The 22,975-nt window shown below is 36.9% G+C and overlaps 2 protein-coding genes across 8 annotated transcripts in view; one reads left to right on the forward strand and one right to left on the reverse strand.

Annotated features, from left to right (window-relative positions):
- The window catches only part of LOC101892199 (uncharacterized), a 54,396-nt gene extending 32,834 nt beyond the window's left edge, over positions 1-21,562 (forward strand). For 3 of the 6 annotated variants that reach the window (XM_011296639.3, XM_011296636.3, XM_005176045.4), the window contains exon 8: positions 642-782. Coding sequence is in view for 3 of the 6 variants with exons in the window: in XM_005176047.4 (XP_005176104.2) it covers positions 642-910 (269 nt within the window). In the remaining 3 variants the exon portion in view is untranslated. Of the gene's footprint in view, positions 1-641; positions 3,385-4,967; positions 5,273-20,956 lie in introns of those variants that run through there. The other 3 variants (XM_005176047.4, XM_011296648.3, XM_020039051.2) reach the window with 2 other exon arrangements.
- Positions 6,911-20,986, reverse strand: LOC101892027 (probable multidrug resistance-associated protein lethal(2)03659). 2 transcript variants are annotated; one of them, XM_005176044.4, is made up of 7 exons: positions 20,846-20,986; positions 15,676-15,906; positions 12,172-14,076; positions 11,792-12,107; positions 8,451-8,601; positions 7,423-8,371; positions 6,911-7,359 (listed from the first exon to the last, which is right to left on the reverse strand). In XM_005176044.4, the coding sequence occupies exons 1-7, from the start codon at positions 20,923-20,925 to the stop codon at positions 7,080-7,082; spliced, it is 3,912 nt and encodes a 1,303-aa protein (XP_005176101.1). In that variant the 5' UTR covers positions 20,926-20,986; the 3' UTR covers positions 6,911-7,079. The 2 variants fall into 2 exon arrangements, with proteins under 2 accessions (XP_005176101.1, XP_058981424.1); XM_059125441.1 differs by lacking the exon at positions 20,846-20,986 and adding an exon at positions 18,581-18,615.
- Positions 21,563-22,975: the final 1,413 nt, after the last annotated feature.

Below are 22,975 nucleotides of genomic sequence, written 5' to 3' on the forward strand. Positions count from 1 at the left end.
AAGCTTTTCGACTGATCAGGGCCTCTCAGGTAGAGTTCCAACCCGCTCAGCCAACTTTCTTGAACTCGAACCAAAACAAAAATACATTTTTTATGTTTTACACTCGCCAGAGGCTTTCATTCCCCGCAAAAAAAAAATTTGCTCTGTTTGGGTCCACAGTGTTAGTATTGCTTCAAGAATTTCCTCGACTCACATTGTACCTCTTTAGTGGACATATTGCCGCCGTGTAAACGTAAATGTAGTGTCGTCAGAGCGTTGTTGTAGTATTCGTGTCGTTATACTAGATTTCGCATGCACAGACATCCGAACGTAGTGCGAACATAAACAACTTACTTTGTAAATAAACGGCATTTATCTATCTTTAGCTGAGCTTATTTTATTTTACGTTTTGTTTGCGATGCACTTTTTCATTCACCAAAAAATCACCCTTCACTTCAAACTGTTAATAGTTCACGTTAGCAAACATTTTGTTTACTCTTTTTAAGTGGATAATGGTTTTCTTGTTTGTTTTGAATTTGGTTAGCCAAATGTGTTTAGCTGTAGCGAGTTTTAATAAAACTAGATGTTGTTTCCCAGAGAACACCTTGATTAGATCATAATTTGTACATTTTCCCAAAAATCCAAAAACCGTCTATTTGCAGGTTCTCGTTCGAACTCCCATGGCAGCAACGCTTCTGCTACTTCGTTGAGATCCACACGAAGCAACTCCGTTTCGCCGGCCATCAATAATGCGCACCATGAGAGGAAAGGTTCCACTTATCATCCACATCTTCAGCACCACTCGCAGCATCTCTCGACACCCGAGGCAACACTTCAACAGCAGCATCAACCGTTGGTGCAACAGACCAACATAATCGCCAATCCAGTTGCTGAAAGTGTAACCGTGGACATTATAGAACCGGAAAAATAAACACAGCGCAAGTGTCCGGACGATAAGAGAAGAAGCGCACATACACGGAATCTATTGTGTGCAACTAACCATAGCAAGGAAACCTCTACATACAAACATATATATAAAAATACACAAACACACAATCACACACAACCAATGGAATATGCTTTAAACTTAGCAATTAATTAATAACAACAACAACAAAAACCACAAAAACGAAACAAAACAAATATTAAATCTCTATTTTGGAATATAACGAAATCCCAAGATCTATGCACACTTTTTAAAAATGATAGACGATATACAATATAGGACGTGCAAGCGAGCCCCCACAACTGCAGCAGTACGATGTGCGGGGTTCATTGCCGAGTTCATACTTTAGCTGCGCGTGCTCGTTTAGGAGGACACGAACAAAACCAGAATAATATTTTTTAAATTTTAATTATGGCATCTTTTTAAAACAAACGAAAAAGCAAACATTTTAAACAACCACAACCACAAGAACAAAACCAAAAATAAAAAATATATATATTGCCTTTAATACACACCAAGCAAAAAAGCTAACTTAAAAAAAAAATTAAAAAAAAACCTTGCATAACAAATTCATTATAAAAAAAAACAAATTATTTTATTTCGATTTATTAATCTTGAAACACGATATTTTACCACATTCGTACATACAAACACACATACATTTTCATTCAGAGATGATTACTCAAATTAGATAAGGATAAGTCAAACGTAGCTAAGTAGTTTGAAAGCCTACCAAAGAAGAATTCCTTCAGCAAGGAAGGAGCAATACTGCAAGACAAACATTTGGGGGTTGTACTTTATATGCTGCTAATTTTCTAATATTTCGCCACTCCTGATTTTTACCAACCACCAACATAGATTAGAGATTCCCAACTACTAGAGTCATGGGTCTTGAAACGCCAACATCGTCACACTACGCTTTCATAATTCATGCTACTCACCGCATTACCCCATCGCATTCGCCCACTCGTTGCACAAAAACCTTAGTTTTCTTCTACTTTGTTTTCCATCGAATAGTAATTAACAACGTAGTCATATGAAAAGAAACACAAACTTCGGGACCATATTTTCGAATCAAAATATGCGTTTCAAACAATTTTCCACTGTGTTTTTGTCATTCAATTCAATTGTTCTGTTGAAACAAAAACAAAAAAAAAAAAAAACACAAGAAACACTCTAAACGCAATCATTATTTGATAAATCGTTATATTTATAATGCCCAGACTATTAAAACAAACAAAAAAAAAAAACAAGCGCCCAAAGCTCTCTAAACATTTTCAAAGAAATTAAAACAAAAAAGAAAGAAGAAAGAAAAAAGAAAAAAAAAAAAACAATATTTACATTTAACCCTCTATATTATACATGATCTCTATACATTATTATATACTTCTTATATATACATGAAAATCGATATATACACATATATACATTCTTATATAAAGAAACTATTTTTAATTAGCCATTAAAACGAAAAACCTAAAGCGAACATTTGAACAAAAGAAAATTAGAAAAGAAATCTCATCCTCACATTCACATTCACAAAGAGAGGACGAAATTTAGTTTATTTTCTACACATCAGAAGGCATAACATTAGGGAATAACTTAATACAAAAACATATACATACACACAAATATATATTTATATATATATCCATACATACATATGTATGAAACGTATTTATGAAGAACTCCAATAGTGCATCTAATCGAATCATCTAGGCTCCAAATTTGTGCGATGTAAACCCATTCGTGGCAAATCCCAAGGTATTTCAAGATCTGCTGGGATCCGAATACCATTTCGGCTCCTGGGAGGAGCCATACATTAATAGTCGCGTTTACCTACCAAATCTGTACCCGGGTTAGCTGTGATCATTTACTAATCACAATAATTACGTTTCCCATAGACAAATGTGATTGTTATGTGATTGGCCAGTTATCAGATAGTTCCCACATTTTGGCATTGGCTTAGCAATCGACCCTTTGAATAAATATACGGGGAAGGTATTTATTTGTCGCTTGTTAAGTTCTATCAAATCGATGCGAATCGTATCGAGTCTTCACTCGTGCCCAAGTATACTCTTAAAAATGGTTCACAAAATTTACTTTACTTCGCGATCAGGCACTGAGTTCGGCTAGTTCATGATTAATTCTGTCGATACTATTGAAGACCGGAACAATTTCCAGAACAGATCCCCAATGAAACATTGTGATTTAGTTAAAGTTCAACGAATTTTTAGACAAGGCTTTGCTATTACGACTTTTTATTAAAACGAATTTAGTTTTGAAGTTTGGGGAAGAATTTCAAAACTACCAATGTCGTTTTAACGAACAAACCCTTTACATCCATACATACACATATACACTTTAGTATAGAGAGAACAATTACAAATATTTACTAGCTTAATGTTATTAAGATTCGACAAACAAATATTTAGGCAACGTTTAAAAAACAAAAATAATTACAAATATATTTCAAAGTTAGCCGGTAGCGTATTTTCAATTATAATTCGAACAAATACTAACACACATATTACAACGGCGATGCCATCCCACAGAAGTCAACCATGGGATGTGGCAACTCCATTCCTTTATCCTGACAACTGTTGCTGGCTGTTGTTTCGCCGAAGCAAAGCCTTCGACATTCGCATTCACAGTCCGAACATCACGTACACATAACGCTACGCAGTGACCACATGCACCCACCACGTTCGTTCTCCGGCGAGGAGGCATCTTCCAAAATTAAACTAATTTTTATTTCCCATTGAGTTTCATTTCACAAATTCGCAGAATTTACAACAAGTCTTCTATTGAACCTTCAAATAAAACAACAACAAAAACAACAACAACAACAACCAAAAGCCTTATGCTAAGCGTATTAAATATCCGCTTGCAAATAGTTTTCATTTTCTTTTTGATCGAAATCAGGAGACAAATCAATCATAAAACACGCCCATTCCATCGTTTCTTTCTTTACCACAACAAAGCATAAAACAACAAAACAAAACAAAAATAAAAATAAAAACACAATATCTAGATTCAACAACTAGCAATATATAATAAATAATTAATTATATTATATTACAAATATTATTATTATTATTACTACAAATAGAAGAGCAATTTGTTTGTGAGAAATATTAAATGACGCCATTTATATCTAAAACGTAAACTGCAAACTAAGAAAACTACGAACTAAGAACTCATTTTATTAAAATAAACTAAATACTCTACCATACCTTACTTACAAAAACCAAACTAAGTGTTTTCAATTGAGTTCGTGAAGCAGGAGGGGGAGGCGGTAAGACCACTAGTTTCAAATACAATAATCCACAAATAAAAGTTCCAACAAAGAAAATCTCGGTTTTCCGTCGTTTGCCAGTATGTGCGTATTGAATATGTAAACGATTCTACCATTCTACAATATCCCTCTGAAATTTTGCTCAGACATTTATATTACCTTTAGTATGTTTTGTATTAAAAATGGGACATATCCGTCCACATTTCGGTAAGGCCTCTATATAGCGTTATTTCCACATTTAGGTGTTTTAAATGTATTGAAAACAATTTTTAACCAAATCATGTGTAACTTGACATTTAAATTTCTTAGCAGGTATAATCTCTTCGTGCCAAAACTTTTCAAGATTGCTTGCTTGATTTGGCCACAATTCAAGCCCGATAATGACTAACCTGACATTTTGAATTCTGAGCTGACAAAATCTCTACCTTTGAAGACAATCCACCATTGTGTATTGACCAAATATAACGATACTTCTAAATTTTAGGTATTAAAACATCTCTCCCTGCAAAATTTTAATTATTTTACGTATTTGAGCGTTTTAGACACAGATTTTTTTTTGGCAAAATTATTATTATTATATAAAATGCAAATATAAAACCACCTAAAAGGTAGGTCTTTGCTGGGCCTAATGGGGTTAGATGCCAAAAATCAAAGAAAAAGCATTTCGTTGCTCCCATTCATATGTTTTGTTTTAAGTACCATTTTGAGTCTTTTGCAAAAAAATTTTTTTTTTCTCTTTTTTAGTTCCCTTGATGTATGATTTGGCTTAAATCCAGTCTAGCTCACATTGATCGCGCAACAACAATGATATACCTTGTAGTACTTTTTTACCCCTGAAGTACCAAAAATACCTCCTCTTATCAACACCGCACAAGAAGAGTGACTCTCATATAATTTCCGGAAGACCTTTTGCATAATGCTGTTAAACTTATCAAAAAAACCAGAAAGTGAGCGAGGCCGTTATATGGGGCCATACCAAAACGGGAACCTCTATGGATAATTTTACACTTCAAGGTTTGCCAAGATACCAAACTTGAAGCACTTATGTGGTAAATATGACTAGGACTATCAAAATAAATCAAAATATGTGCGTTTTAGGAAAACGTAAAACTAAATATTCAATGTTTAGCCACACGAGCTACAACCCATTACGAACTACAAATACCAATTTTTAGACAAATACGTGGGAAAATGTAGCAAATATCAACAAAATACCGAATATGGAAAGGTACCGTTATATGGGGACTATTACAAAACGGGGACCGACATATTTCATTTTCAATACCAACCATCCTAGACACAATACAAATTGTTCTGCTAAATTTTGACGCTCTACGTCAAAAAATGTGGGCTGTATCGAGACTTCAACAGACAGACGGGCATCGTTAAATCGACTTAGAATTTTATGCTGATTATGAATATGAATAAATATGCTTTAAGGGGTCTACGATGAATATTAAGGGATTCTACAAACGGGTTGACAATGTTAATGTACCCTTCTTTCCAAGGTGGAAGGTATACAAATCCGGTAAATAATGTAGCTAAAATCATCAACATAATGAATATAGGGTACCGTTATATCGGGGCTACATGAAGACTTGGACATGCATAGGCAATTTTCTGTCACAGACTGTAGTACCTATTAGGATCTTCAAATATGTGGGCCAATGGGGCCTATACGAAGACCTGGACCTGCGTGCACAATTTTTGGTCATAGGCTGCAGTACCAATTACGAACAATTCCGGTAAAAATGACGTTAAAATGTCATTAAAATACCAAATATCGGGAATACCATTATTTGAGATCGTAGACCTATACAGACAATTCTCTTCCAGGGGGCAAAGTACTCAAAAAGAACTCCTCGTGCGGATTTTAAGATAATTTCATTGAAAAATTTGGCTAGTATCATCAAAATACCGCATATCGGGAGGTACCGTTATATGGGGGATATACTATATCATGGATCTATATATACGATTCTCTTCCAGGGGGAAAATGCTTAGAAGAAACTTCTTGTGTGGATTTTCAGACAATTGCATTGATGAAATGTAGCTTAAATAATCAAAATACCGAAATCCCCGCTATAAGGGGGATATACGATATTGGGGACCTATATGGACAATAATATTCCAAGGAGGTAAAGTACTCAAAAGGAACTTCCTGTATAGATTTTCAGACAATTTCAATGAAAAATTTGACTACAATCATTAAAGTAGCGAGTATCGGATGTACCGTTATGTGGGGCTATACATGTTCGAACTTGACCTGCCTGCAGACAAAAGACTGACCTGTGCAAAATTTTAGCTTCCTATCTTTATTCGTTTTGACAGACGGACATGGCTAAATCGTCTTAGAATTTTACGCTGATTAAGAGTATTTATACTTTGGTCTAAAATTATTATTTCGATGAGTTACAAACGGAATGAAAAACTTAATATACCCTTCATACTATGTATGGTGGAGGGTATAAAAGACATAAACCATTTCCATACACCAAGACACCACCAGCAACAAATATCTATTATTGCTGCATCTCCAATCGTTTGAGGTAATGGTAAAAATTTATACAAGTTATCGAGTAAACAGGCACTCCTATTCCTAAATTTTACGAAGGAATATATATTTTCTTTTTTGCACACCAGGACCGTATGTATGTTTGCGAAGCGCTTAAGACGTGTAGCATTCATTTAATATTTTGTGCGTTTATTTGTGTGACAAAAACGAAACCCTTAATATTTACAAAACATACCCACTAGAGATCTAAGAGTAAACTGTACTCACTAATATTCCCGAGTTAATTAAATATAAATAGGTAGTATAAATAGATGTCTGTGTGTGTTTGTGATCTTCTAAAACTATTCTGATTTTTTATTTGTGACACGTTTTCTGTAACTCTGCTCGGCTATGTAACGCAAATGCTTTGACGTGCCTGGACCGGTTTTTTCAACAAACTTGAAGAGATGTCCCTCTGGATTCTGGAGTAACTGATGGGGATGACCCAGTTCTACTGCACTGCCAGCGTCCATAACTAAGACTCGATCATTGTCCATTACCGTGTGTAGGCGATGGGCAATCGTAAGGACTGTACACTTCTCGAACTTAGTGTGAATGGCCTCCTGGATGAATTTGTCGGTTCTGAAAGCAAAAGTTCTATTTTGAAAATTGCAATTTTATTTACGCCATGAGGATAAGACTTACTCAGGATCTACATTGGCCGTAGCCTCGTCCATTATCAAAATTTTGTTGTGCCTCAAAATCGCTCTCGCCATGCATATCAACTGTTTCTGTCCCATACTAAAGTTCGAGCCGCCGTCATACACTCGAGTCGACAGACCACCCTCGAGTGACTTCACGTAATTTTTCAATTTAACATCGTCCAGGGCATGCCAGATTTCCTCGTCAGTCCTCTCGTCGAAAGGGTCGAGATTAAATCGCAGAGCTCCGGAAAAGAGAACTGGATCTTGTGGGATTATAGAAATACGACTGCGCAGGTCATGTAGTCCCAGCCTTTCGATATCGAAGCCGTCAATGTCCAGAAGTCCGTCATTTCTAGCTAGACGGAATATTGCCTGTATTATCGACGACTTGCCAGCGCCCGTTCGACCAACTATGCCAATTTTTTCCGTCGGTTTAATGGAGAAGTTGAGCCCCTTCAAAATATAGTCACTATTTTCCGAATATTTGAGCTTTAGATCTTTGAAGTGCATTCGGCCCGTAGCGGGCCAATTCTCCGGCAGTCTGACGGATGCGTCCGTTTCTAAACTGGGTTCTGTGGGAAGTTCAATATACTCTATAACGCGTTCTACACTCGTCATATTGTTCTCCATTTCGGCCGTCTGACGCATCCCCCACTGGCACATTATAACCAATGACATGGACTGCGTGATGGCCAAACCGACATCGCCGCTGTAGAACTCTTGGTTAATGAGCAGAAAACTGAATGTTACGGCCAGAATGTAGAGGACACATATCAGATCCGTCCAGAAGGCGAAGGCCCGATTTGTTGTCACGTACAGATACAGTGCCGACGTATTGTTGTTCTGATGGTCGTGGAATTCTGCCTCCAGGTGGCGGCTAGCATGAAGGGCACGAATAGTTGTCAAGCCTTGAAATGTCTGATTCGTATGGGAGTAGACGGGACTGCGGGCTGAAAAGGTTGACAGACAAATTAAAAAAAAATGAGCCTATCAATGTATTCGACTCCCGAGATTGCCCCTATGACTTACTCATTACTTCGATTCTTTTCAAACTACGACTAGCCCCTATATATAGTCCACGACAAGCGTACAGCAATAGAATCATTATGAAGGCCGGTATCAGAAGCCAATAGTTTGCCGTGGCCACGACCACCAATACGGCGACGGCATTAACGATGAACTGAAATGAAGAAAATATTAACGTGTAAGGTATTTGTACGAAATGCTGATTATACGAGTGATTACAGTTTTTTTTTTTTTTTTTTTTGTAATTTACCCTGCCTGGGAGATGTTCGAACATATCCTCTGTTATAAACCATACGTTTTCATATTGGGTTTACACATACAAGTGTTAATAAAAACAAGTTAAAAAGTAACAATCGGTTCTGCCGACAGGCTAATGCCCTCAGCCAATGTTCGATTATTTAAATATATTTTGACTTCTGTTATGATTATTCCAATTGTTGACCCTCTGTGGAGTGGCTTCTGAGGGAATGGGCCAATATTGTCTATTTCGCATCGGACCTAAATAAATACGATATAAATATGGGGTAACTTAGTAACAGGTTGGTAACTTCCTTTACTTTAGATGACACATGTGATAATTTTTTAGAAAATGTTAACATGTGAGTGAGGTACCAGGTATAGTCGACCGAAGTATTCCATTTTCATGCTTCATCTAATACATATGAAAATATTGGTATGGGCAAAATAACAATCTATGGGAAATCATAAATTCCATATTCATCTCAGGTTTCTGGCTGAGAGAAATATTTCGATATAGGAAGTTGTGAAGAAATGCTGACTTTTTTTCGCAAGTAATGACAGATAAAAGTATTGAAAAGTGTGACGCTTTGTGGCTGAGGTACCAGAAGGTACAACAGATCTTGTATTAGCAATAATGTTTGTATGTGTGAAATTTGAGGAGAGATGGATGCTTTTTTCGCTTTCGTTGAGCTCTTTGTTTTTCAAAATATTGAACCCTATGTGGGGCAGGTATCAAAAGAAATGGTCCGATCTCTACCATCTTTATAACATATCTTGTGTTGATGGAAATATTGAGCTGTACCAAGTCTTGAATGTAATCGTATTTTAATTTCGCTTTTTATGAGCTTCATGGATATTCAAAAATTTTAATCAGAAGGAGTGGACCGATATATCTCACCTTCACAACAGATCTTGTGTGCCAGAATAGAATCGGATGTGCCTAAATAGAATCGGATGTTAATTTCACATTTTATGAACTTAATGAATATTCAAAATTTCGACCTTTGTGGGGGAGCTACCAGAAAAAGTGGACCGATATATTCCATCTTAAGACCAGATTTTGAGTTTATAAAAATATTGGGATGTGTGAAATTTTAAGACAATCGGATTCTTACATAACATTTTATAAGAGTTATAATCATTCCAAATTTTGACCATTTGTTATGGAAACACTTGATGGAGTGGACCGATATTATCCATTTTTGCACCTGACCGAGAACTGAGGCTAATATTAGGATTTGCAAAGATGGAGCAAAATCGGACTATTGCTTCTTGAAAATTGAAATTTGAAGACAATCGAACTTTTACTTCACATTTTATAAGAATTGTAATTATTCAAAATGGAGTGGGCCGTGGACGGTGGTTTTTAGTAATATCACTGCAAACAAACGGTGGCGGATAGCCGAATTAAATCACGCCAACAATAGAAGACAGGTGACTGCGTAAGACACGTAAAGTATAAATGGAGGCGCTGTACAGTTGTTCGTGGTCCAACTGGCTCTTTATCTCTTCGAGTCAGATGGAGAGGCTTTGGTGATGGGAGAGGTGAATCATAAACTACTGTTTGGGACTGAAACCAACCGTGAGATGGGATGGGGCTATAGGGCAACATATCGTGTAGGGCAACATATGATGCGGCAAATATAGAACGTATCGATCGATTCCTCATGAAGGGTGCCATGAACGTTATAAATGGAGCGCAACACTTGAAGAATGATTTGGATGAGGATTCCCTACTTTGTTCGTATGACGCGGCGGACATATGTACTTAAAAAAACATCTTCCACCTGGTTCTTTAATGATATTATTAGATCAAGGTCTATTGTACAATGAAGAGAATAATTTGTTATTATACCACAGAACGTATAACATCATGAATTTGGATACTAATGTATATATAACTACACAGTAGACTTGTAAATAATATGTAAATAGTAGTTAAGTTCCCTAGTTTTAATTCTTAGTTTTAGTCCCTAGTTCATAAGCATTTTAACTGATTTTTGCCTACTTCTAAGAGTTTTGTTGTACGTCATCAGTGTTGAGAGGGGTTTCTGTCGTTCCCTCAGGTTTTAAATGCTGTCAATGCAGCTGCCATCGATCTGTCGCAATTCAAACGCAGTTATTGTCATCAGCGCCGGCCACATGTCGTCAGCACCATTGTGTCAAGCTGCCGTTAATGGGACTCACCATTTATTTGCAATTGCGCAGTGTTTCTTACAATGACCAAGTGATGCAGATAAAAACATGTGAACTGTATAATTGATCCAGTGTAATATATATCATAGTGTCAGCTTTAATCCCGTACTGTAAATAAAGAAGCACTGTTTAATATTAATCCCGCTGCATTCCTTTCCCTAATGTCACCGAAACCAAATAAATTATCTGTGATGTCCCTGGCGCCCGCTAAACCAACGCCAGCTTCAAAGTTTTAAAACACGTCGTTATACATAATAACCTCCGGTTGGAGATGGATATAAAAATCCATGGCACAATTGCAAAAGATAGAACAAAGCTACCTCAATACATACATATACAAATTGTGTATGTGTGCGTATAGTTTTTAATTAAAACCGAATAATTTGAATTTATTTCAAATTCATTTGCAAAATAAATACATATTTTCGACATTAATGTGCAACAAATTGTTGAGGATAAATCTGTTTGGTCCTACTATCTTAGATTTAATTTTATGGAATAACCCCAAGATTCTTTTCATGTTTTGTGGTTCTTCCTCAATATTAACATTTTTTTAAAAATCTAGTATAGTATATTTAACACTGCAAGACAGAGTTTTTCCAGTTTCTTGAAGTTGTGCAAATTTTCTGGTTGAGCCTTGTAAAAATCTACTTATTTTTGACAAAACATTTTGACATATCAAGGTTCCCAAGCGTTGATGCATCTACCTGTATTCTTATACCAAGGGAAACACATTAACAACGTTCGCATTAGTTTTAAGCGTACCTACGGCGTTACTGCTAAAAAACACGTTCGGATAGCAACCGGGCTTGTTCACCACTAAACTCCTATATTTTCAATTCTTATCGGTTTTTATCCGATGCAAATGCAAATCTTCACCAGAATTGCTCTTCCATTGTCTCACTTACCGATATCGAGTCTAACATTGCCTGTGGCAGAGCCACGTCAATGTTGTTGATGTCACTGGAAAATCTGTTCAGGATGCGCCCCGAGGGATTTGTATTGAAGAAATACATATACGAACGGATTATGCCATTAAAGAGACTGTCGTGTAGACGCAACGAAATCTTCAGGCAAATCATGAAGAACCCAAAGGTCCTCGCTATGTAAAGGACCAAGGTACATATGATCAATACTGTGTAGATGGACACCATTCGTTTCCGTTTGGACGTGTACTCCGCATAGCTGTCGTGTTCCGTGGGTTGCGTTTCTTCCCAAGTGGCCCTATGCGAGAAGAACAATTAGTTGGAGCAGTGACAATCTGCGAAGCGTATCGAGGAGTACTTACCACCGGGCAATGAATATATCCATTAGAGCTTCGCACGCTCTGGCCATTATAAATAACAAAAACACAAATATGATGACCCACGGCTTGCCCAGGGCATGGAAATACGAGAGATAGGTTTGCAGTCTGACCGAGCCCTGCATTTGGTTCTCTTTGCGGTCCTCGCCTTTGTCCTGTTTCGTGACACGTTCAACCTCGTCTTTGGTGTCCTTCTTGTCGTTGTCAATTATGCTGTCCGTATGCTTCAGAGCCTGCTTGCTATCCTCTTCCTCCTGCTCCAAGAGAGCACGAAACACGATACTATGCTTCAGCGTCTCGTAGGGACCCTGTTCGACGACTCTGGCATTTTCCATCAGAATCAAGTGATCGGTGTTCTTGAGGTGGTGGATGTGATGGGTGACCAGGATGCGTATTTTATCGGTCAAGAATCGATTGAAGCACTTGCTGAGCAACAATTTGCCCACATGTGAATCCACGGCTGATAGGGGATCGTCAAAGACATATATATCGGCTTGTCTGTACACAGCCCGAGCGAGGCCGATACGAGCCTTTTGGCCACCGCTCAAACTGATACCCCGTTCGCCCACAATTGTGGAGTCGCCATAGGGGAACAGCGAAATATCCCTCTCCAGCTCGCATGCATTGAGGACTGCCTTGTAGCGGGCTTCGTCGTACTTCTCCACAAACACTATGTTATCTCGTATGCTGCCTTCGAACACCCACGCTTCCTGCGGGGCGTAGCTCACCTGGCCGTTGACCTCAACGTTGCCGTGGATAATTTCCAATTCTCCGAGAATGGCATTCAGCAGGGTCGTCTTGCCCGACCCAACATTTCCCACGATGCCCACAAATTGTTTTTCCGTTATAACAGCACTGACATTGTCGATGTGCTTTCGACGGCTCTCGGAGTCCACCTTATCCCAACTGGCCGTCAAGTTGTGCAGAAAGACGCCCTTCTTTATGGCCCTGGGATTGTGGACACGCCCGCTGAAATTGCCCTTGTCGTCGTCATCATCCATGGCGAAATTTTCAATGCCACCGTCGGCAGGGTCCTCGCTCTGCATGAGGAACATGACCACGCGACGAGCACACACCACTGTCTCCGCCCAAGTGGTTACGGCCAAGGGCCAGAAGTGCAGCAGCGAATCGTTCAGGACATCGTAGTACGAAGACACAATAAACACCTTCTTGGCCGTCACTATGTCGCCCGTGTACACGTATGCCACCAAGCTGATGAAGAGCGAGAATTTCGATATCATGTTGGTGCACTGCAAGGCGGCATAGATGTTCATCGAACCCCTGATGGCCTTCACTTCTTTCTTCCGTATAATGGCGATCAGCTTGGCAAACGACTTCTCCCAAGCGTACATTTTTATGACCTGCATCGCAGTGATTATCTCGTTCATAAGGTTGACTCGGTCATCGCCGTGCTCGGCCGACTCGTATCTGAAGTGAGCCGAAGCCTTTGCCGCCCAACCCTGCAGCGGAATGAAAATTATGATGAAGCCCAGGCCAACGATGGCGGGCCATCCCACCTGCAAATACATCAAGTAGCCCATGATGCAGGCCTCAATCGGTCCCTTCCACAGGTCGTGAAAAAAGTAGAAGGTAATGTCAAACTGGGGCAAGTCCGACGACAAGACGGCAATGGCAAATCCGCTCATGCCTCGATTGTCTGCAGTCACTGAGGAACGCAGACATTTGCGATACACCAACCCAGAGCATGCCAATCGTATTCTCGTCCCCACTTCGAAGAGGTAGAACATGAAGGGATGGAAACACAGTGTCGCCACCAGTGAGCAAAGGACTATGCCCGTGGCATAGAGGTAGGCCTGTTGTTTGCTTATGTCAGTCTGGCCCTCAGCAAAATAGGACACCAATCCTCCCAAAAATAAAGGTTGGGATGAACTGAAATTAGAAAGAAAGTCATTATGAGAGGAAATTTGCCAGCATGCTTGTGGTTTGTGGAAAATAAATGTGGCTCCGTGATACTATAGTACAATATGATTGCAAGAATCTGCAGATTTCACTGTAGTATAGTATCTGTATATAATACTGTTACGAAATTCGAAAGAAAAATAAAATTATTTTGAAAATTCTCAAATTCTGTTGAAATTTAAATTCATGTCTACAGTTTTTGGGAGACTGTACTTTCGCTTTTTGGGATGAAAATCGTATTAGAAAAATCCTCCTCGTCGTTCCGAACAATTTTCGCAATGGATTTATGAATATACATTTTGACAATGGTATGCTTTATAATTTTGGAAACAATTTTAAACATACGCTTGCATGAGTCCATCTTCTTAATTCTACAATGATAAAAACGAATAATGGAAAAATGTTGGAACTGGAAAAACCTACATTTGGAGGAATTAAATCATGTTTGAAAAATGACCCTGCTTTTATTTGATTGGCTTGAAGCTATGTAATTTGCGAATATATTTCACTCACACTAAGGGACGTACACAGAAAGACATCAAAATCACTTTTCCATGTAAAATGTTCAAAAAAAAATAATCATTTCAGGCCCTCTGAAATGATTATTATTATTATTTTTTATTTTTTGCCCACAAGCATTTATCTCTGTTCCCAGATACAAATCTTAGCCAGAGAGGTAGAGATTCAAGACACTAGTTTCATACTTGACGAACTTATCTTACTATAACTGCGATGTGCCCAACGATAAGATATCCGAATGGTGGACACATTATCTGATCCCACTAACGTGCTCTCTTAGCGACGTTATTAAAAACTGACTATATATGTGTGTGTATTTTTTGTACTCGATGTTTTGTAAAAATTGTTACATGATTTTTCTAAATGTTCACTTTTTTTAAGTAAAAGTCGGGTAAACGAGAGCGAAATGAGCAACAAACGTTGACTTTTTGCCTCGAGATCTTTCGCAAGAAAAGATGCCGAACCACAGTTTGCACCTCTGATTTGTTAAAGTTTCGGTCAGCTATTTCTAACTTTCCGATTTCTAGCTAAAAAAGTTTAAACTGGTAATGTTAGTCTTTTTGGCGGCTTCCAGAAGTCAGATCCTTACTTCTTATTCCTTTTTAAAATAGAGTAATTTATTATACATCTGCATATTTCTATGAAAAAATATATATTTTGACAGCAGCCGGACTTATTTTATACCGTTATAGTGTTGTATAAAAATCCAAGCACAATATTTTATTTGGCAACTAAATTGAAAAAAAAAAACGAAACAACAATAACCCAAATGAATCAGTAGCGATTGATTACCTATAATCTCCACCGGACGAAGCATGTTTACTTCATTTGATCGACACTGACCACATCAATTTGTGTAATGTCCGATATGCGTCATGTACAAAAGATCAACTTGTTTGTTAATGATGTATTTTGTAAATATCCTATTTTTAAGTTAATACATATTTTAATTTCATTAAAAAATAATATTTTCGTATAATAGGTATACATATTTCAAAATATATTTATACCCCAACACAGGGTGTGTGTGTTTACTTTCCATATACTTACTGTATCGATATCTCCAGTATTGAGTACAATATGCAAATTGGCACAAACTTCCACCCGTACGCACGGAATATCATGTGCAAAAGATTTGGTTTCTTTCGCCTCACTTCCTTCTCCCAGTGTTTGATGAGTGCAAACGAGACATTTCTACTGTCCAATGTGGGGATGTGTGCATACAAATCGTCTGGTTGCAACTGCTCCCTGTAGCCCCGTTTGAATGTGTCACGTGTCCACCTGCGAACAAAGAACAAACATAAACAATGACCAACATCGAATCACAACAACTCCCTTCGTCTGTCGTAAATCAAAGCACGCCCCTGTTGGGTAGCGGGAAAAATATGACAGGCCATAAACTATTTACAAAATCCCACCAACAACAACTCTCTCACTGATCCTTTTGACTGACAGCCGTAAGTCGCAGTCAGTCACTTTTTGACTTGTTCTACATAAATACTTTGTTTATTTTTGTATTTTATTTTTATTAGATAAGAATTGAGATTTTCCACAACTCCCCAAAAAAAAAAAAGGTCCGCACACTTAATGGTAGAAAAGTTCATGTCTTACGAATTTTAAAATTGTCATTTTTTTCAACATTCCAATAAGTTCTACAAATAATATTTACTGATAAATAAAATTACTTGAATGACAAAGTCGAATTCTGGTGCAAACGAGATGGAGATTTTGGCAAACTGGAATATGTTGCTAATGAATAAGATATGAAGTACGTTTACCATCATCAGAAATCCGGATTAACCAAATAAACCCTGCTGATACATAATTTGTAATAAGTCTTACAAGTGAATTTGAATATTAGAATACGCACACACAGAAACACTTTCCCATCTCTGATTTCAGTATATTCAAATTATTCAGTGATTTCAGTATATACGATGTGATGTCTGTAGAGGGATTCTCTAGCTCTTTCTTTGAATTACCGACAAAAATCGGTAACTTCCGAAATTCAGTTCCTTCCTTTCGTTTTAATTCTATCGATTTTTTCGGTAACTAAAAAGTTAGAGAAACCCACCACAGAAGTATAATTTTGTTAACGATTGTAAACATATATGGACTGTTCCAGAACTGCAAGAATGTAAAAGTTTTTACTGCGACAATCGATTTTACCTTTATGATATCAAAGATAATTTTCAAAACTAGTAGATTCTTGCAGGTTCTGGAACACAGCAATAATATCACAAGTTTTACCATGTAAACATATTAGAGTGTATTGGCTTTATTCAAAGAAAAATAGTTGGTCTCAAAAAAGAAAATAGCATTGAATGTTAACCAACTAAGCCTTACAAATCTACTGTGTTAACCTTGTGTACGGTTAAGGAAACCGGATATACGAGACGATCATCATAAAAAAACACATTCTGAATCGATTTATGTATGTCCTTCCGTTCGTCTGGCCTTGTTGCATTTATTGAGTTGAAACTTTGCACATATCGTTTGTTTGAACCAAGGACGAACGCTATACAGTGTGAGATGAAAAACTGCAACCAACTTCAGGCTGCTGTAGAAATGACAGCAGTCTGAAGTTGGTTGCAGCTTTTTCGTCCGACAGCTGTTAAAATTATTTCAGTGAAAGCTCAGTATATTGCTTACAAGCGTACAAAAGCATTTTGGTGAGAATTTTCCAGAAACAAAGTTATTCGTGATGAAGACCAAGCGTGATAGTGTGATTTTCTTATATTTGGCAGGAAAGCCACAAGTGGCTATTAGTAAAGTTGGAGCACTCCAGCATTTAAATATAAACAAATCTTTTGTGTCTCGTACCGTGATACTGTTAGCGTAGCACGACGTCAAGGAAATGTACGAAAGAAAACAGCAACATCAGCAGAAATGGTTCGAAAAGTAAAGAAGCGACTTGATCGAAACCCGCGTCGCAGTGGCCGAGAAATGAATCGTGAGCTGAACATATCGCAATATTCAATTCGACAAATATTGAAAAATGAGCTCGAGGTAAAACAATTGAAATTGCAAAAAGTGCAAGAACTTACACCGCAACAGAAAGAAATAGGCTCAAAAGAACTAAAGAGTTGCTTCGCTGGGCCAAAAGTGGTGAACTGTCGAATTTAGTTTTCTCCGATGAGAAAACATTCGTTGTCCAGCAGTTTATAAACAAACAAAATGATCGTGTTTACCTGACAAAGAGGTCAACTGAAAAAATGTGCACCTTCGTGTGATGGTGTGGGCCGCCATAACAGCCGATTTTCGCTCTCCGCTCGTATTAATCGACCGTATCAGAATATATGCCGAATATTATCGCGAAACTATTCTGGAGGGTGTATTAATGCCTTGGGCACGCAAACATTTTGGCCGCAGACCTTGGACATCCCAGCAGGACTCAGCACCATCGCACTTAGCACGCGCCACCCAAGAATGGTTACAAAATGAGGTTCCTCGCTTCATTTCCAGCGCACAATGGCCATCAAAATCTCCTGATACCAATCCGTTGGACTATTGTGTCAGTTGTACTTTGGAAAGCAAGGTTGACACTAAAAAATACCAAAGTGTCGATCACCTCAAGCAACGTCACCAATTCCAACAAATCTAAACTTAGTCGAAAATTTGATGCTATTTCCGACATTTTTTGCTTTCATTCAATAAAATTAAAAAAAAATGTAAAAATTATGTCGTTTTATTTTTTTGCAGTTTTTTATCTCACCCTGTATATTTTCACCCGATTTCACGTTTATTGCGCCCAAATCCAAATAAAATGAGTTTGGGCAATTATGACCCACCATAGACACTAAGTAAGTATGTTGATTCGATTCAGATATAGCTTCCACATACATGTGAACCATATATATGTAATATTAGCCTAAATAGTATGAAATTTGGCACATTCGACCAAATTCAGCCTAGAAGTAATTTTATGAAATTTGGCGAAAATCGGATCAGATACCTCCAATATTTGTATTTCATCCGATATTTGAATCCCCCACATCCGTAATTTACACTCATACGATGCAAGTACATAAAATTTGATGAAAATCAATTCGGATAGCTCCGAATTATATTCACAGCCAATTTTAATTAAAGTCCTATTAAAGTGACTCGTTAGCAACGATATCTTTTATGCGAGATCGAATACATAATGTAGTTGAAATCGATTAAGAATCAGATATGAAACCGCTTTAAAATCGCAACACGCAATCAATAGCGGTCATAGTTGGTATTTTTAGTCCAACTTTTCTTTACTGATTTCCTTTTGGCACTGTGAGAGGCTGTTATACTTTTTTGAGTTATGGTGTTTATTTCCTTGGCGAGTAACACATTTGCCATTTTGTCTTGCCGATTCGACGTAGGGAACACGATTGTTGGAGTGCATGAATCATTTGAATACAACGTTTTATTCTCATTCACGGAAGCTTTTGGACGTCTAATCTTCCTAGCCAAAAAAAACAAAACAGAAACAGATATAATAAAAGAACGCGTTTTAAAAATAAACAATCAATATTTATTTTCAGCACTGCCCCACAAATTCAGCTGCAAATATACAGACACATGTACATCAGCCATATTGTACGTGCGGCGACTCTACTTCTGCTTTATCGCGTCTTTAGACTCAACAATTAAAGCATTTCAGATAATTTGAAAAGACATTGTGGGAATGCTTATTCATATAAATTCATACAAATATATTGAAATAGATTAGCAACACTTCAAACCTGTCAGATCTATGTAGTTTCTCTAAAATCTCGCGGCAATTTTGCTATTTTATTATAAGTGTATTTTATTCTAAGTTGCCTAAGGTACTCAAGGTTTGAAACAAGAAACTACCAACTGATATTTTTCATTATTAAAACAAGAAAGTAGACCTGTAAAGTTTGCCCGGAAGAAAATATTTTTTTATGAGAGAAAGAGGGTCGAAGAAGAAGCGACATTCACCTCATAGAACTCCTTTCTTTCCCATAAAACTCATTTTACGTTTCCCTTTCCTTCCCCCTCTGTTTTCATGGGCTATGAACTGGTCACCAAGGAGGCAAATTAATGAAAATGTAATCAATTGCAATATTTTCATAATTATTTAATTTAATATTATTAATAGAGATTACATTTTTGAACATTGAAAACAAAAACACAATATTGTAATAGGGTTGTGACCATGGGAATTAGAAAAATGCTAACTCTTGAACACATTTTTTTCTTTTGATGCCCCCATTCTTTAAAAACATATACATGGTTGGATATGTGTGTGGTGTGGTAAAATAAAATCCAAAGTAGGACATTGAAATCATCTGGATAACATGTTGACCTATGTTAGAAATTTTTATAGAGTTAACCTACTTTAAGAGGATTAATTTGAAGTATAAAGGTGTAAGTACAAAAGAAGTGACATTTCATAAAGGGATTACAGAGCCGCACTAAAATCCTGCCGTCACTTTCCATTATAAGTTGACATTAATATGCCTACACATGATTTCAAGCCTTTTATGTACTTGCATCTTAAGTAGTGGATATTACAATTTTAATCCAAATCCAGTGTGCTAACACATTTATATGTAAACGTACTGTAAAATAAAAATTAAATTCGTCGCTTTTAGGGAGAATATAGTACGTTTACGTTGTAAGGGATTCAGAAAACCAACTTCCTCGTATAGCTCTCATATAACGGTAACCTCCCGACATTCGGTATGATGGTGGGTTTTCCACGGATTTGTCTACAAAATGATATTCGTAGTTTGGAATAAGTTCTAGCTTCGGTTGCGGAACATTGTACATATAGGTTTCGTATAGCCCACATATAATGGAACCTCCCAATATTCGGTTTTTGATGATTTTTGACACACTTTTAAAAAGAATTTGCAAAAAAATGATGGGCTCCAGCTCAGGTGGCGGTACATTGTATATATAGGTCCACGTTCTCGTACAGATGATTTTTACAACATTATTTTTTCACGGATTTGCCTAAAAATGTTTATTTGTATTTCATAATAGTGGAGGATATTACACTTATGTTTTTTACTTGTTTCATATTTAATATTTATATTTAATAAACCCGTCTTTCCTTGTGCTTATTGTACTGCTGTATCATGTGTGTGCGTGTTATTTTTAATAATAGAGAGAAAACAATTTGACATATGCAATTATGTTGAACACCCAGAACGATTTCCCGTAGGGAGCCGAACATTGAAACCAATTATTTTTTTAGGTCGTGCCTCCTTACCAAAAAAACCATTTCGATAAGAAATTGGCTTCAAGTATCGGATTAGGTTTACGCTCGTTTTTGTACTTTGATTTGTTCATATTTATGCATGTATTTATTTATTTATTTCAGGATCGCACTGTATTCGGTTCCGTTCGTATTCAATTTTGGTTTCTGGTACACATAACGCACAATTCAAACGACCACAGTGATGTACTATGTTTTTTTCATTCGACTGCCTGAAATTTTTCCCGCTATATACACACCGACCACTTCAAAATTCTCACGAGATATGACTGCCGTTCACATCATTGCCAAGTTTTTAATCAGAATGCCGCTAAATAATTTCCGAAAAACAAACATATGTACGTACTGACATTGTCATATATGTATTTACGACACCAAAGCCCGACAACAACGTCGATATCTAGGTTCTACTAAATTAACCTTTTTTGATGAATTTATCTAAATCCTTGCGGACAGTTGGACATCACGGTGAAGATGTTTTGTGAGCGACGGCGATTTCATTTGAAAGAGACCCAGCTATTGGCTTGCATACACACACGAATGCTATCATGGTACTATAATTAAATGTAGAATAAGTTACAAAAATAAGAAGGTTTTTTTCGAGTTTGTAAAAAAAATTCCAAATGTATAATACTAAAAATGGTAAACATCGCATAACTTGCAGATCATTTGAGGTTCAGAAACAGAATATATATTAGTTGTATATTTTTACTGATATTTAATTTTTTGTAAAAATGTCACTGGATGTTGACTTTTTACTCAAAATCCCAGTAAAAGAATGCGTAATGAAGAGAGGTTTTGACATTAGTGTGTGCAGGGAGAGAACGAGCCAGATTCTCTTAATTATTAATGAGTAGTTTTTTCAACGATTCGAACGAAAGCCATTTAGTGTTCTTGGTCAGTGAACATATTCTGCAATTCTGTACAACTTAAAAAAAATGATTTGGAAAACTTCTCGACACCATCGCGAACACACTTCAAGGCTGAAATATTCATAAGATTTACAGAATGTCAAAGCGTGGTACAATAAAAAGGTAAGGTAGACCTACCAGTTGATTACACTTTTTTTCGAAGTGTACCCGACTTCTGACAATTTTAGGTATGTCCCTGCAGGAATTGTCGAGAAACTTCTTTCTGAGAGAGTGAGGTAGTTTTATCCTTTTACTTCTAAGGTGACATATTTTATAACGTGGTGGTAAATTTTACCCCTCTAAACATTACAGGAAAAAAACTTTGTTAAAAATTTTATTTGATTGTTGCAAAATGGTCTGGCTTTATCCCTTTATTGTTGTTTTTATAAAAACAACGTTTGTTTATTAGTGGAGAACGATAAAGCGAAACGAAAGCATAACAAGTGGAGAAAGATGTAAATGTTTATAAGTGCGGTTGTAAGATTTAGAAGACTTTCCAAGAGAATTTTAGTTTTATTTAATTCTTTGGTTCCTCTTCTATTGAGCTTACGATCTCGGGTAAAAAATGTTTTGTCATAGAAGTTATTTTTAAAATAACTTCTGGGGAGAATATCCCAGACAAAAACAAGGGAACTGATGAGGATTGGTGGCTCTTTCCGAAACCTAGGTATTCCCTGCCTTACCCCCTGGTAAACATTACCATCGTTCTCCACTAATAAACAAACGTTGTTTTTATAAAAACAACAATAAAGGGATAAAGCCAGACCATTTTGCAACAACAAAATACTACGGTATCCCGAACAAACAAGCCACACTGTTCTAATTTTATTTGATAATAATTTGTTTTTTAAAAGTAAGCTTGTATATTTTAAATTACAATAAGTAAAAAAAAACATTTTTTTTATGTAAACGAAATTTTTATTCATTGTAATAGAATAGAGAATTTCAAGAAAATGTGAAGAGAGGGTAAAATTTACCACCACCTCAGAAGTTAAAGGTTTTCTCTTTTCCAAGAAAACTGTGAAAAGTAAACAGACGGAATCCCTGCAAAAACTTGCAAGCAATCAGCAAGAATTTGTAAACTCTTGGTGAAAGAACTGTCAAAGTTGTTCTTTCAAATCGCTCTCTTTTGCAGATAGTTTGTGTTAACAGACGACTTCCACGACGCGACAATTGTTACAAATTTTAGGATAACCAGACACCCTTTTTGCGT

The sequence above is a fragment of the Musca domestica genome, unplaced genomic scaffold (assembly GCF_030504385.1).
Source record: "Musca domestica strain aabys unplaced genomic scaffold, Musca_domestica.polishedcontigs.V.1.1 33, whole genome shotgun sequence".
Classification (NCBI taxonomy): Eukaryota; Metazoa; Arthropoda; class Insecta; order Diptera; family Muscidae; genus Musca; species Musca domestica.